The sequence below is a fragment of the Cnephaeus nilssonii genome (genome assembly GCF_951640355.1).
Source record: "Cnephaeus nilssonii genome assembly, chromosome: 7".
Classification (NCBI taxonomy): domain Eukaryota; kingdom Metazoa; phylum Chordata; class Mammalia; order Chiroptera; family Vespertilionidae; genus Cnephaeus; species Cnephaeus nilssonii.
This window is the reverse complement of record NC_137078.1, coordinates 88,515,109-88,531,456: the sequence shown is the minus strand read 5'-3', so window position 1 is coordinate 88,531,456 and position 16,348 is coordinate 88,515,109. Positions and strand designations below refer to the sequence as shown.

At 38.5% G+C, this 16,348-nt stretch overlaps 1 protein-coding gene across 1 annotated transcript in view; it reads left to right on the top strand.

Moving 5' to 3' along the window:
• CLIC4 (chloride intracellular channel 4) overlaps positions 1–14,044 on the top strand; it is a 57,582-nt gene extending 43,538 nt beyond the window's left edge. The window contains exons 5-6 of the mRNA XM_079777217.1: positions 9,047–9,228; positions 10,657–14,044. Of these exons, the coding sequence (XP_079633343.1) occupies positions 9,047–9,228; positions 10,657–10,821 (347 nt within the window). The 3' untranslated portion in view covers positions 10,822–14,044. The remainder of the gene's footprint in view (positions 1–9,046; positions 9,229–10,656) is intronic.
• The last annotated feature ends 2,304 nt before the right edge of the window (positions 14,045–16,348 follow it).

The window sequence follows — 16,348 nt, the reverse complement described above, 5'->3', positions numbered from 1 at the left end:
ATCTTGTTTATTGTTAGGTGCCAGCATTCTAAAATCAGCCTCAGTGGATTTTTGTGCTAATTACCCCTTACAGAGCAATTTTTGGATTTGCTCTAAGAGAGCCTTTAGATTCACCAGCCTTCCAAATTTCTCTGCATCCTAAAAGTAGGATTTTAATTTCAAGTCATATTTTCATGGTGAGAATGGTTTAGGTAATAGGGATGTGATTTTCTTTTATTTATTAAAAGGACACACTCTCTCATTATTTCATTCACCAAACTTATATTTGGTATATCGGAGGGAAGCCTCTTTGAAAGAGGTCCTTTTGTGTGTGTGTGTTTTTTTCTCCATTTTTTAAAAATTGAATTTTAGAGAGAGAGAGAGAGAGAGAGAGAGAAACAGAAACATTGATGTGAAAGTGAATCAGTTGGCTGCCTCTGAATGGCTGCTTCCCGATTGCTCCCTATGGGGATCAAGCCTGCAACTCAGGCATGTGTCCTGATCAGAATCAAATCGTCAACCCTTCAGAGCATGGGAGATGCCCAAGCAACTGAGCCACATCGGCTGGGCTGAAAGAGGTCCCATTTAATGAACCTGTTTAGCCACACCATTCACTAATTTCCCTTTTTCTTTCCTTTGGGATGTTAAGCAAACTGTATAGGGAGAGCATTCGTATTTAATTAAGACTTAACAACAATAACCAAAAAGCTAGCTCCTAAAGATTTTAATCATCGTTTTAATTTTTGTTTTTATTTATAGATTTGATTTTGCTCCACTTATTTATGCATTCATTGGTTGGTTCTTGTTGTGCCCTGGCTGGGGATGGAACCAGCAACCTTGGTGTATCGGGCTGACACCTTAACCAACTGAGCTACCTGGTCAGGGACTCCACCAGTGTTGTACAGGGGTGGGGAACGTCCTGCCTGCGGGCAAAGGCCCGTGAAATCATTTGGTCGGGCCCTGCCAAGGCATTAGGGGTGAGTTAATGAAATGTTTGACCAAATATAACAGGCTGTTTTTTTAGGTTGATAATTTTGTATGGCCCGAAGATAATCTTACAAATATCCCAATGGCCGTTGGCAGAATAAAGGTTCCCCACCCCTGTAGGCTGTTGAATTTTTTTAATATATATTTTCCTATTCAAAAAAGAAATATATGAATATGTGAGATTTAAATATATAAAATATACATTGTGTGCTTTTTGAATAAAAAGCTGTTTGTGTCACTAATGACTTCTCAAAGTAGGAAAACTTGGTAACAACACAACAGGGCACTTGTTAGCAAGATTCCTGACATCTTATTTCTCTTGCTCAGGGACACCCTTACAAAAGTTAATATGGGGGAGAAACTTCCGAGTGTAGGGTGATCTGAAGTGAGTGATCTGCCTCTTGCTGTTTTTTTGTCCCTAACCCTGTGGATACCCTAGAGGGGTTCTTTTGGGTAGGAGTTTATGGCAGCAAATGGCCAAGAATACGAAAGCGGGGTGGGGTGGGGGATCAGAGCTGGTTAAGCAAGAATAACATTTTTTTAAATATTGAAACAGTTGCTAATTTCCTTATCACTTAGACAGATTTCCAAGCTTTTCAGGCTTCAGGCTTTTAAAAAATATTATTAAAATGTAAAGTTGCTGCATTTTATAAATTAGTATTGAATTTCAATGGTTCCTGGGGTAATATTCACTGCATGAAATGTTTTTCTACAGTGAAGGAGAAAAGGGAGAAGGTGAGTGCTCGGGCCTGGCTTACATCTATTAAATGTGTTTGAGAGGTTTGGGAACAACTCTCCTTAGTAATTGGCTTTTTTTCGGACTAATGTTTCTGTCTAAGCATTTTATACACTAAGTAAACAGTTACACTGGAGCACGTTCTGTCCACCGTTTCTGTTCTGTTCTACCTTTTCTTTTCATAAAACTGTCTTTTATACCCAGATACTCTTGCTGCATAGTTCTTTGAACTCTCTTAGTTAAATCATAATGTTTTTATTTCTCTTTGTGGCTTTTGGAAGCTGGGGAGTGGTTGAATTTCTTTTGACACTTGGTGGGAGGAGAGGAAAAAAATGTGTTTGCTTAAAAAAATTGCTTTGGTGGATGGGGTTGAGGGCAGAGAGTGAGTCATTTAGGTATAGCTTTGTATTCTATTTTTTCCTATCAATTTGTTAACTGTCTTAAGTAGCCACCTATGCTTACTGACTGTCCTTAGAATTCTGTAACCGATAACAAACAACAGTGGATTACACTGTGCATAACTTAGAAGGCCTTATATTAAATTACCTGTTGGTAAATAAGAATTCCAGTTGCCAAGCAACTTCTCCCCACAGGGGCCTGTCACGGCCATGAGACTTTAGAAAAAAAACAATGTTCCAAATAATTTTGTATCTTAATTGGTCTCCCTTATGCATATTTGTTGCAAGTCTATTATCTGTCTCACACAATTAAATGCCTTAACTAAGCATAGGAAATGAATGATTCAACTTCTTTTCTCCAAACAATGAACAACTTACATAGAGATGGATTTGTTATATGGTAAGTCAGAATAGGCAGGTCTTTGATTAGTTTTACCAGCCTGTGAAATACTTTATAAACTCTAATATTTTACAAAGCTTTGGACAATTTTAAGACCTCATTCAAAGTAAGGGATCAAATGCCTGGATGCTACAGTATTTTAGATTGGGGTCCAAAGTAAACATAAGATTTAAAGAATAAAATAAAGGGAAACACTGATGATAGATAGATCAGGGGTCCTCAAACTTTTTAAACAGGGGGCCAGTTCACTGTCCCTCAGACCGTTGGAGGGCCGGACTATAGTTTAAAAAAAAACTATGAACAAATTCCTATGCACACTGCACATATCTTATTTTGAATTAAAAAAACAAAACGGCAAAAACACCTGCATGTGGCCCGCGGGCCGTAGTTTGAGGACGCCTGAGATAGATTGAGAGATAGAGAGATTGATAGGTAAAATATATAATTCTTTTGGTAACTTGTCCAAGTTGATTGGGAGTACGAGTTTGTGAAATCTTTTGAAACATTAAAGGAGATTAATGAGTAATTCCTTTTATGGGGATGGGTTAGGTACAACCTGTCCCAAATCTGTTTATACCTCAGTTAATTTATATAATTTATTAAGCCCCCAAATGTAACTAATAGATAATTTATTAGTCTGTTTGGTATTTATAATAATCTTCATTTCCCTGAATTTACTAGTGATGAAAATCTGCCATTATATGCTCTGAAGCATATTCCTTAATGTCCAAATTCCTATTTCTAAATGGAGGAATTGAATCTTTAGGTTCTAATTAGTTCCTTTTTATTCAAGACTCATTCTCCTTCCCTTCCTCTCTTTCTCTCTGGAAAAGTGGAATCAGAGGATGATTGCTAATCATTGTAGCTATGAAACTGCATTATATATTTAATCATCTTTAAATACGCACTACTTCTCTTGTTTTCCTCTAATGTGTTACCTAGCCTTTAAAAATGGTTTATGTCAGATTACCCTTTATTAAAACTAGCAGGAGATTTAAAATATAGTTTTATCCATGTAAGCGTTCATAATTTGTGTTTTCTTCTTTGTGAATTGTATTGTTTTCTACAACAGTTAGGGTCTTGTTATATTTAATGGCTCTGCCTTATGTTTACTCATTCGAATTATGCAGGTAATAGAGTTATACCTGCTTATTTAAAAAGGTCAAGTAGTATAAATATAAATTTAATAAAATTTCAGTGCTCCTTAATCACATTATATAATCTCTTCCCCAACAGTATACATCCTTTTTTCTATGTAATTTTGCAGCGTACATAAATGTGTATTTATATTTTACATTATGCAGTTGTCTTTTTCACATATTATGTGGTAGAAATTCTTTAAAATATCGAACTTTACTTCATTTTCTAAGAAATGCTGCTTAATATTTCATAACATGGATTTTTAACCACTTCCCTGTTGGTAGACATTGAGATTCTCTCTCTCTTTTTTTTCATTATAACAAACAATGCTGCCTTGTACTAGATTCCAAATAGGTTAAAACGCTTTCTTCTCCAAAAGCGTATACCAGTTAATATTTCCACTAACGTGAAAGTATTCATTTCCCCATACTTCTGACCCTGGTGTGTGCATGTGTGCTAATCTTAAATTTTGCTGTGTTCTCTTAGGCAAAAAAGGGTGTTTTGATTTCCATAATTAATTTAAAACTGACTGTATGGCTTCTGTTATACTTACTCATTTTTTTGAGAGCCTTTGAAAGACCTTTTTAGAGATGCTAGTGTTACTACAGCAGGGGTATTGGAGAACAATAGTGCTACTTATTAATTACAAAAGACAAGGAGCTGCTTTCTGATGGCTAGCTACTGCCCTCTAGTGGTTAATCTTTACATTTTCTTTATCTCAACCTCAAATTCCTTTGTGATGGTTTGTCTTCAAAACTTGTTTATTAAATGATGCTCTTTAGTGCCTTTCGATACTTCTATTTTTCTTTATTTTGTTGGCCATTCCTTATATTGCCACATAAAAGTTATAGCAAACGAATTCAGCATTCTTTGTGTTCACTAATACATCCTTTATTCTGACATTTTTAACTTTGAAAAATTACCCAACATTCTTGTCAGGTTTCACAATTGAACTTGATTGCAGGAGCTGTGCTAAGTCCAAAATTATAGAAAGAACAATAATTGTAATGTTTTGTTATCTTAATTTTAGTTCGTGCCTTATATCTGGGATTCTAAGCATCATATGATATAAACCTTGAAATTTAAGGTATTTTATTTTCTACTAGAGGCCCAGTGCATGATTGAATCATGCACGTGTAGGGTCCCCTACACGCTTTCGCTTTTCGCGGTGGAGCTGGGTGCCTGTCGGCTGGTGCCGGAGCAGACAGGCACCCAGCTCCGCCACTTTTGATGGTCCGCGGCCGCTGAGGGGGGCTACCCTGCCGTTGAGAGGCGCAGCTGGGTGTCCGCGGCAGGCCGCGGATCTGGCCATTGAGAGGCACCTCAACAGCAGGGTAGCCCCCCTCAGTGGCAGTGGATCCGTGCCTCTCAATGGCCAGATAGGCCACACCGAGTCCCGCCCCCCAGCCTCCCGTCGCCCAATCGTGGGTGTAGCAGAGTGATGGTAATTTACATGTTACTCTATTATTAGATAGGATTGGATACATTTGAAAATTAATTCATAAAAAGGATTAATTTAGAATAGGTTGAAGATTAATAACTTGCTCAGACTTGCCATACCACTCAAGTCCATTTCAGACATTATTTCAATGTTTAAATTCAGGCAGTATTATCTTCCTTACTGGCCATGCTTCTGTTCATTTAATCATACAAGGAAGAAGTTCATGATTTAGTGGACTATTAGTTTAACGTGAACCAGCCCTGAGTTTAAAATGTAAATGTTTTAAAATGTAATAGTAATAGAAAGTACCTGTATCAAGGACTGAACATAACTAATAAATTTTTCTTTCTATTGAATTGATTGGGGTGACACTGGTTAACAAAATTATACAGGTTTAGGTGCACACATCCACACAACACATCATCTGTACACTGTATTGTGTGTTCACCATACCAAGTCAAGTCTCCTTCAGTCACCATCTATCCCCCCTGTACCCTCCTCTGAGCCCCCTCCGCCTGGCAGTCACCACGCTAATAAATTTTTTTAAAAGCATATTAAAAACTACAAGATATTCAGTGATTAGATACTGCCTTTTTTGCATTTAAAAATTTTTGTGTGCAGTCTGTTATTTTTAGCTATCATGGAAATTTAGACAATTATAATCATTATCCCAATTATTTTTATTGTGGTAAAATTGGTTTGTAACATTGCATTAGTTTCCAGGTGTACAACATAACAATTTGATCTTTGTATATGCTGTAATCACCACAGTAATTCTAGTTTCCCCCTTCACCAATTTTGCCCGCTCCCCAACCTCCTTTCCCTCTGATGACCATCCATCTATTCTCTGTTTCTGTGAGTTTTGTTTGCTCATTTGTTTTGCTCTTTAGATCTACATATAAGTTAAACCATACGGTCCAGGCGTACCTCAGTGACACTGGGTTCTGTTCCAGATCACTGCAGTAAAGCGAGCGTCTCAGTAAATCGAGTCGCATGAATTTTTGGTTTCCCAGCACATGTAAAAGTTACGTTCCTACTGTAATCTAGTAAGGGCACAAGTCTTGTATGAATCATAATCTTTTTGCAGTGGAGGGTCTTGACTCCATGTTGGTGGCTGACTGATCAGGGTGGTGGTGGTTGCAGGTTGGGAGGGGGGCGCTGTGGCAATTTCTTAAAATAAGAACAATGAAGTTTGCCTCCTTGGTTGATTCTTCCTTTCATGGACGGTTTCTCTGTAGTATGTGATGCTGATCGATAGCATATTACCCACAATAGAACTTCTTTCAGAATTAGTCAGTGCTCTCAAACCCTGCTGCCGCTGTTTGAACTGAGTTCATGCAATATTCTAAATCCTTTGTTGTCACTTCAGCAATCTTCACAGCATCTTCACCAGCAGATTTCATCTCAGCAAACCACTTTTCTGCTCATGCATTCAAAGCAACCCCTCATCCGTTTTAAGCTTATCGTGAGATTGCAGTGATTCAGCTACATCTTCAGGCTCTACTTCTAATTCTAGTTCTCTTGCTGTTTCCTCCACATCTGCAGCCACTTCCTCCACTGAAGTCTGAACCCCCTCAGTGTCATGCAAGGGGGGCTGAAATCCACCGCCTTCCACCTGCTAATGGTGATGTTTTTACCTCTTCCCATGACTCATGAATGTTCTTAATGGCACCCAGAATGGTGACTCCTGTCCAGAGGTTTTCAATTGACTTTGCCCAGATCCATCAAAGGAAGCATGATTTATGGCAGTGATAGCTTTACAAAATGTATTTCTTAAATAAGACTTGAAAGTCAGAATTGCTCCTTGATCCATGGGCTGCAGAATGTCAAGAATTTTCCTTTGCATGAATTCTCAGCTTGGCTAATTGTTTGGCACAAGAGGCCTGGCTTTTGGCCTACCTTGGCTTTCAACATGCCTTCCTCACTGAGCTTAATCATTTGTAGCTTTTGATCTAAAGTGAGAAGTAATGTGATGCTTCCTTTCACTGAACACTCAGAGGCCATTGTAGAGTTTTTGATTGTCCTGTGTCAATATTGTTGTGTCTCAGGGAATAGGGAGGCCCGAGGAGGAGAGAGATGGGGGAATGAATGGCCTGTCAGTGGAACAGTCAGAACACACACAACATTGATTGATTAATTCAGTTTGATATGGGGGTGTTTTGTGGTGCCCCTAAATAATTACAATAGTAACATCAAAGATCATGGGTCAGGTATCACCATAATGAATATAATAATTATGAAAAAGTTTGAAATATTGCAAGAATTACCAAAAATGTAACGGAGAGACACGAAGTGAACAAACACTGTTGAAAATGGCACTGAGCCCTGCCAGTGTGGCTCAGTGGTTGAGCGTTGACCTATTAACCAGGTCATGGTTCGATTCCTGGTCAGGGCACATGCTGGGGTTTCGGGCTTGATCCCCAGTAGGGGATATGCAGGAAGCAGCCGATCAAGGATTCTCTGTCATTATTGATGTTCCTCTCTCTTTCCCTCTCCCTTCCTCTCTTTGAAATAAATAAAAATATTTTTTAAGAAAAGAAAAATGTCACTGATAAACTTTGCTCAACACAAATTGCCACAAACCTTTAATTAGTAAAGAACACAATATCTGTGAAGCACAGTAAAGCAAACTCAGTCAGATGAGGTATCTCTGCATTTGTCTTTGTCTGACTTATTTCAGTATAAAATCCATCATTCCTTTTATCTAGTTAAGGCCATTGTCTGTTGTCTGAACTACTTGAAGGGACCAAGGGATGAGCAGGTGGGAGCATTTTGGAAGAAAAAGTGTTGGGTGAGGATATATTTATGTTGCTGTGAAATATGTAATAGGCAGCATGGGAAACTTTGCCTTTTTCAATAATAGACCCAACTTTATTCAAATTTATAGCTAAATAGGTTGTCAACTCATAATATTTAACTTTCTTTTACAACCAAGTACTGTAATCATTTGTGTAAGTTTATATATTCTGGGAGTGGGAGGTGAAGGTGGATTGGGAAGGTTAAGAAAGGATGAGAGATGATCTGTCTATATTTATTCCATATTTCTTTCTAATGATGTCCCCACCTCCTCTCTAATAAGGCCACTAACTTGACTCTCCAGATATACAAGGTTGGCTCTGTCCCACTTCTCTCTCAGTCACGACAATTATAGCATCTTAATCTATTTGTCTAGAGACACCCTCAGTTCAGCTCTAATCTGATCTCTGTTTTTCATGTTAGTATGCAATACGCTGTTCTTGGCTTCCTGTGTAATATTAGTGCAAAAACTCCAGGTTTTTTTGCTCAGATTGTTTGCAATGGGGTTTAACAACACATTTTGTGGTGAAAAATCCAAATATTCTTAGGCGAGTAGGACTTAAAATTGAGAGTAAAAAATCAGCAGGATTTTCTTCCCTAGAATTGAACTAGTAGGTTTGCTCTTTCTCACCAATCTTTCCAGTTTATTTTTTAAAATATATTTTTATTGATTTTAGAGAAGAAGGGAGAGGGAGAGAGAGATAGAAACATCAATGATGAGAATCACTGATGGGCTGCCTCCTGCACACCCCGTATTGGGGAATGAGCCTGCAACCCAGGCATGTGCCTTGGCTGGAATCGAACCCAGGACCCTTCAGTCCACAGGCTGACACTCTATTCACTGAGCCAAACCAGCTAGGGCCAGTCTTTCCAGTTTAAACATCAACTATGCTATGTGTTCATATGTGGGCTATTGAGCTATTAACAAGATTTTACAGATACCGCTGTCTGAAACTGTCATGCTTGTTTTTATATTTATCTGAACAGATTTGTTTGTCTCACCCCCCTGCCCCGTGTAAGTAATCCCAGGAGAGCAGGCCCCTTGTCTGTTTTGTTCTTTGTGCTTCGTGTCAGAGCGAGCATTTGACAGTTGCTGACTGAAAGAGTAATGCTTCTACTTTGGGGTTTGGGTGAGCTCCCTTCTTACAGTATCCCCATCTTCCTTACAGCCTTGGAGAGGGGTCTCCTGAAGACACTGCAGAAGCTGGATGAGTATCTGAATTCTCCCCTCCCTGACGAAATTGATGAGAACAGCATGGAGGACATTAAGTGTTCCACACGCAGATTTCTGGATGGCAATGAAATGACATTGGCTGATTGCAACCTGCTGCCCAAACTGCACATCGTGAAGGTAGGCTGTAGGCTGTAGGCTGTGGCGTCTCATTGCCGCTCGACCTCGTCAGCTGTGTACCAAGGCAGCACTTCTTCGTGTGCCAACTTCTCTGATCTTCTGACATGACTAGGAACCCCCCCCCCCCCCCCCCCAAATAGTGTAATTCAACGCTGCTTAGGCTTATACATCATAGAGTTAACGAAATGGAAATTATGTCTGAAAATTGAGCTGTGTGAGAAAGAGGAGTATTACATTTTTCTCTGACTGCATAAAAATTCAGAGATGTAACAGGTAACTTTGGATTGGAGTTTGCTAACTGACATGTAATCAGATTCTGCTCTGTGGTCACCTGGCTTTTTCTTTCTTTCTTCTTTTTTTTCTTTCTTTTTTATTTCAGAGAGAAAGGGAGAGAGAAAGAGAGAGAGAAACATCAGTGATGAGAGAGAATCATTGATTGGCTGCCTTCTGAATGCCCTCCACTGGGGATTGAGCCAGCAATGCAGGCATATGCCCTTGGCTGGAATTGAACCCGGGACTTGTCAGTCCACAGGCCGACGCTCTATCCATTGAGCCAAACCAGCTAGGGCACCTGGCTTTTTCTGTTCAAGGGAAACATGCTTATTGAGCATTTATTGTATAAGACACTGCTAAATAGAATAGTAATATTAAACACTAGTTGTGCAGTAAAGATTAGATAGAGAAACACAGATCTAAAATAGTGTGTGTGTGTGTTTTATGTATCTGCCCAGGGATTTCCAATGGCCAGAGCAGGTGTTTGCAGTCAGTGTCACACTTTTGAATCTCTGGTGTGGTTTGCAGTCCTTGTAATTATTCAAACTAGAGATCCGGTGCACGAAATTTCGGCACTAGACGGGGGTGGGGGGCTCCCCTCAGCCCGGCCTGCACCCTCTCACAGTCCGGGACCCCTCAGGGGATGTCTGCCTGCTGGCTTAGGCCCACTCCAGTCAGACATCCCTCTCGCAGTCTGGGACCCTTCGTTCCTTACTGCTCGCCTGCTTGCTCCTTATTGCTTGGCTCACTGCCCCTTAGCGCTGCCGTGGAGGCGGGAGAGACTCCCACCACCCCCGCTGCTTCTGGCTATGTGGTGCTCTCCCTGTGGGAGTGCACTGACCACCAGGGGGAAGCTCCTGCATTGAGCATCTGCCCCCGGTGGTCAGTGCACGTCATAGCAACCAGTTGTTCCACTGTTTGGTCTATTTGCATATTGGCCTTTTATTATATAGGATTCTAGTTAGATTGAAGGTGACTTCTAACTTCATTCTCCCCCCTCTCTGATGAAATTGATAGAATGGTATAGAGGACATTAAGCTTTCTTTCAAATAGAAGTTCTCAGAGTTTGACAAAATCAGTTTTCCTTAAAATCTAGAGATGTTTCTGGTTAAACATGGAAAATAAATGTTAACTTTTGATCTCTTTGTCTTTCAGGTGGTGGCCAAAAAATATCGCAACTTTGATATTCCAAAAAGAATGACTGGCATCTGGAGATACTTAACTAATGCTTATAGTAGGGACGAGTTCACCAATACCTGCCCCAGTGATAAGGAGGTTGAAATAGCATATAATGATGTAGCCAAAAGACTGACCAAGTAAAATAGCACTTACGAGAGAGGTCTTCACATCGCTTCCTGATTAAGAATATGCTTTTTCTAACAGACTGCTCCTCTTCCTATAAAATAGAAATTTTATTTTGCATTGACATGGCAGTTATTCAAGATTAGGATAAAGGATGGATCAGTAGCTATCTTTAAACATACACTCCTAAGCAGTATTATTTTAAAATTATTTTACCCTGCCTACCTCCCCTACCCCAAATCCTCCTCTCTTCTAATTTGGAGACAGTTCATCGCAAACTTTTTACTTTAGAGATAGTTTCCTATCTCTAGAGCCCTCCCTATTTTGTCCTTTCACTGCGTATAGATGGCAGGACTGTTGAGGTGCAATGTTTAACTGTTAAAAATAGAAACCATGGCTTTATCAGTCAGCCCCAAACTGGTGCATAATGCGTGGTACAAGGGATATTTATGTATTCTTGGAATTGTATAATACTTAGTAAGAGTATATGAAAGGATTGCTACTGTAGCACAATCTTCTGTTTCAGTGTAGTCTATCCTGGAGATGTACTAAAGGCGGCACCACCAGGGGAGAGAGCCTCTGCAGAAAGTCACTACAGATTTTGCTATTCTGTTTTGTACGTGGATTTTCACTTTTCCCGAAAGCATTTATTCTTTACACCAATGATAACCTCTGACACCATGTAGAAGCTAAAAGTTTAGAGGGAGGGATAATGTTCTCAATCTTTTTTGAGCATTTTATCCATATAAGCTAAACCAACGGGCACCCTGTATCTGTCTCAGTGTGGCGTTTGCTGATGTACTTTGCCCAGTGCCATTCATTTGGGACATTATTGCTTTCTTTATTTTAAAACGCTCCTTTTTAGGTCAGCATAGATCTTGCTGTTTGTAGATCTTTTGAGCAACACTACATAAACTAATACTTAGTTGACTTAGCTATAGCAGTACAATGAATAGTAATGTAAAAATTAACGCAGAAATTAAGGTTTGTCAAAATACCCAGTAGAATTTTGTTTCTAAAGCTTATTTAATGTGGGAAACCACAAAACACCCATTCTCCATCCTATATTGAAAATAAGACAAAACACACAGATTAGCAGCTGTCCCATCCCACCCCCATTTACTGTTAGTCTTTGGGCTCACTCCTTTTCGACTAAATTCCAGTTGTTCTGGTGAGTGCGTATTTACAGCAATTTTGCCTAACATCAGCCATTGCGTTCCCTTCCATTAGATTTTTCTACAGCCACGTTGAGGAATAGCATTCTGCATGTTTGTTTCTTAAATTGAAGTTCTAAAGCAGGAAGTATTTGTGCTCTAACAAGGGAGGATGAACTTAGTGAAAACAAAAGGAGTTTGCTGTGTATTTACTCATTTTTTTTCAATTGGACTTTCTAGGTACTACTCCAAAGATGGGGTTGTTACTAGAAAACTTTCAGTAATTTTTTTTTTTTACCTAACTTGTTTAAGAAGTGCTACTTCTCACAGGCTGTTTTTGGAAATTTTAAAAGGCAATGATTTTGCTTTAAAAGGCAATGATTTCCTCCCTTTGACATGCTAACATTTAGTAAGCACTGGCTTTATGGAAGCAACCTGATTTTTATAAGCATACTGCATTTTTTTTAAACCTCCCGGTAATTAGTACAAATAGATAAGTAAAGCTCCATATTGTATCCATTTGGCTCAGGGAGATAAAATTCTTTATTGCTGATCAAAAGGTTGAGCACCCACCTTTTGGATGCTGATTTCTCTGGTTCCAGGAAGAAGTACTACAGGTTATCTATTGAGAAATTCTATAGCATTAGCTTCTTTGGGTAGAAGTGTCACATTTGCCACCAGTACACAGACAGCCACCATCACTTCCCCTATTTTTAAATAGTGGTAACTTGGCATTCGGCTAAAAGATTCAAAAGAAGGGGTGTTCTTTCCAGTGAATGGTGGACTCAGTGGTGTGGAATAGAGAGCTAATGAGGAAAGAGCATCATTCCTTAGAATAGAATGATGAAAAATACAGTCTAAAACTCAATTGTGAAGTATTTTTACCTTGGATATTTACTCTCTATCTTTGAAAAATTTATCCGATGATTGTTCTCGACCTTTAAAATATGTATCCCATGATGCATCCCTCTCAATGTCCAAGGAATAGGTAAGACTGTTACGACATTGATGAAGGCAGAATGATTTTTTTCTCTGTAGAACGACCTCATTACTTTTATCAGGGAAGTTAGTTAAATGAAATTGAGATTGGCAAATGGACAACAGCCAGTAAATAGGGTGATCCCAGCAAATGCTCTTTTACCCCATCTTATATTGGTACAGAGATGATAGCTTAAATCTTAGGAGATTTGGGGATAAAAGTTTACACGACAATTCGTGTGTATGGGCTGATATAATGGAAATCATCTGTTATTATTTCTGCAACTACTGAGTCATTTCCCCCTTCACTTAAACCAACAAGGAGATTAGTCTGAATGGAAGCTCTGTTCCCCAAGGGACTCTGTGAAGTTTTCGTGTTCAACAGTTGGAAAGTTCTCCATTTCAGTTGACTCCCTTTAAAAAGAAAAAGTAAATGCAGTTTTTCTGTATAGCTCTGTTATCTTTTACTAGGATTGTTGTCTTGTGATGAAATTAATATAAGACTTTAGCAGCTGGTAACTTTGGCTTAGACAACTTACCTTTAAGCCCTTGGCAATCTGTATACAATTAAAACATTTCTGACACATATTCTTACCCTAAATTAATCAACTCTAGAATTTAGGCAGTTTTACTTCTGTTGAGTTTTGCGTCTCTCCAGAGTTGCATGTAAATAACTTTTATTTCTGAGCATTTAAAATATCCATTTAGAAAATATCTACAAGGTAAACATGATAAATATGTATTTTTTTTCATGAACATTTTGATACACATTTCATCAAGTTGATCAACCAATTTCTTATACTGGCTATAATAGTATTTGATTCAAAGAGAGGGAAGCATTCATTATCTATATACTATATGGGCTTTTTTATTCCATTCTTTACAAAGTATCAAATGTTGGGACTGTCAAATTTTTATTTTTATCATGGGAAATAATTCAACTCCCCCGGTCATAATGTTGAACAGAATTGGAGCGTTTCCTTTAAAATCATTTGAAAAGGCAAATGAAAGCCTATTGAAGAATGCTTGTATTTTTCTTTTGTCTCTGGACCCAGTATATTGCTGGCAGCTATTGTATTAAAATAAAGTATATTTTCACTATCATTAAAGGTTCTTTTTTCTCCCCCCTCATGAAAATAAATAATAACTTGGGATAAAAGGGTTTTATTTTAGACTTCTTTTCCCACACAAGTGGGTGATTCCGCACAATACATTAAAGAAGAAAAACCATATGGTCTCAATTGGTGCATAAATAAGTTCATAAAAACTTTAATGGTACTCATTCTCATCAAAATAGAAACAGGTAAAATTTTAACAAATCTGATAAGACATCTGTCAAGAACTTCCAGCAAATTTCATATATAAATATGAAACAGAAGCCCTTTCATTAAAGTCAGGAATAAGACAGGATTGCCCTCTATCACAGCTATTTCCAGCCACTTTCCATAGCTACTTTATTGAGCAGCATCCTAGCCAGTGCATTAAAATCACTGAGAGAATTGACCAAATGATTGTTCTTTGCAGGTGAATGCATATACATAAAAGAAATCCAAAACAAAGTACTATTAGAAATAATAAGGAAATTCAGCCAGATTACTTAGATACAAGAATGAGGAACAAAAATCAATGTAACTACTATAGACTAATATTTACCACATTAAGATTAATAGATGATCTAGTAACATTGGTTTCTTCTGGAGGAAAACTGGGTACCTGATGAAAATGGGTGGGAAAGTATCATTTTCATTTTTGAACTTTTAGGATTTGTAACAAACATATTACCCTAAAAAAGGGGGCTTTAAAAGATAAAAGTAAGGTATTTAGGATTAAATCTAACAAAGAATGTATAATTCCTTTATGAAGGAAAGCACAAAATATTAAAGGACCTAATAGAAATCTGTTCAATGGATAGGTGTGCCATGTTCATGGATGGACAACTTAAAATCATAAGAATTTTAATTCTTTCTCAAGTAATTGATAAATTCAATATATTGTCCAACAAAATCTCAATTTGGGGGTGGGGGGAGACTAGATAAATGGGTTTTTAAAATTCATATGGAAGAATTTATGTCTCCGAATAGCTAATGCTTCTGGAAGGGGGAGGGAAAGGAAACTTGCCTGAAGATACAAAGACTTGGAAGCTTACAGTAATTAATGGGTAGGATATAGTAGGCCACAGCAACACAACACTCCTGCTGCAACGACCAGGAAAAATGACTTAAAACACCAAAATAAAAAATTTAAAACACGAGAAAATGGAAGCAGTAAAGACGAACTGAACTGGAATTTCAGAGGACGAAGTCTTTCTGAGGTGAACTGATATCTGGCCATTTTCTCCTCTGGGGGCATTTGCTGGAACTGAGGTTTGGGTTTGGGCCATGCAGAGGAACTCGACTGGAGAAAAACCACAAGGTTCTTGGTCATAGGGCACACTGGAAACCAGAGACACCCCAGATACATGACTGGTTTTCTCCGAGGACATTGGCTGAACTCCAGAGCTCTACATGGCATGCTAGAAGCTAAGCCAAGGGCTTCCAAAAGGCAGAGTGAAATCTCAATTGCACAATATTTAGGAGACAATTTCATGAGGGAGGGGCTTTCCCAAAACACAAAGCCTTGTGGTTGCCTGGCACTGAGGATGAGAGTGGGAATTGACCTCAAACAGGCACAAGCGCTTTCTGGGAGCTGATGGAACTGTTCTAAATATTCACTGTAGATAACGGTCTAGTATCCAGTTATACGAAGAATTCCTATGACTCAAAAATAAAGACATCCCAATTTAAAAATGAGCAAGGATTTGAATAGATGTTTCTCCAAGGGAGATACACAAATGACTAATAAGCACACAAAAGACGCTTAACATGATTCAATCAGGGCAATGTAAATCAGAACCACACACAAAAAGATACCCTCTGGGATGGCTACAATCAAGAAGACAGGTAATTATAAGTTGTCAATGATATGGAGAAATTAAAACTCATTCATTACTGATGGCAATGTAGAATGGTGCAGTTGATGTGTTAAACACTTTGGCAGTTCCTCAAAAACTTAAGCAGCCCTCAATTCCTCTCCTAGGTTTATAACAAGGAGAATTTAAAACTTACATCCATCCATATGTCTTGTACATGGATGCTCATGACATCATTATTCATTATAGCCACAAAAACCCAAATAGGCATTAACTCATGAATGGATAAACAAAATGATATACTCCAAAAACGGTATACTATTTGAACCATTGGAAAATAGATACAAGCTACAATGTGAATGGACCTTGAGAGCATAATGCTCAGTGAAAGAAGCCCGATTCCAAAGGCCACATACTGTAAGATTCCATTTGTGTGAAATGTCCGGGAGAGGCAAGTGTATAGAGACAGATAGTAAACTGGTGTTTGCTAGGAACTGGGGGAAGA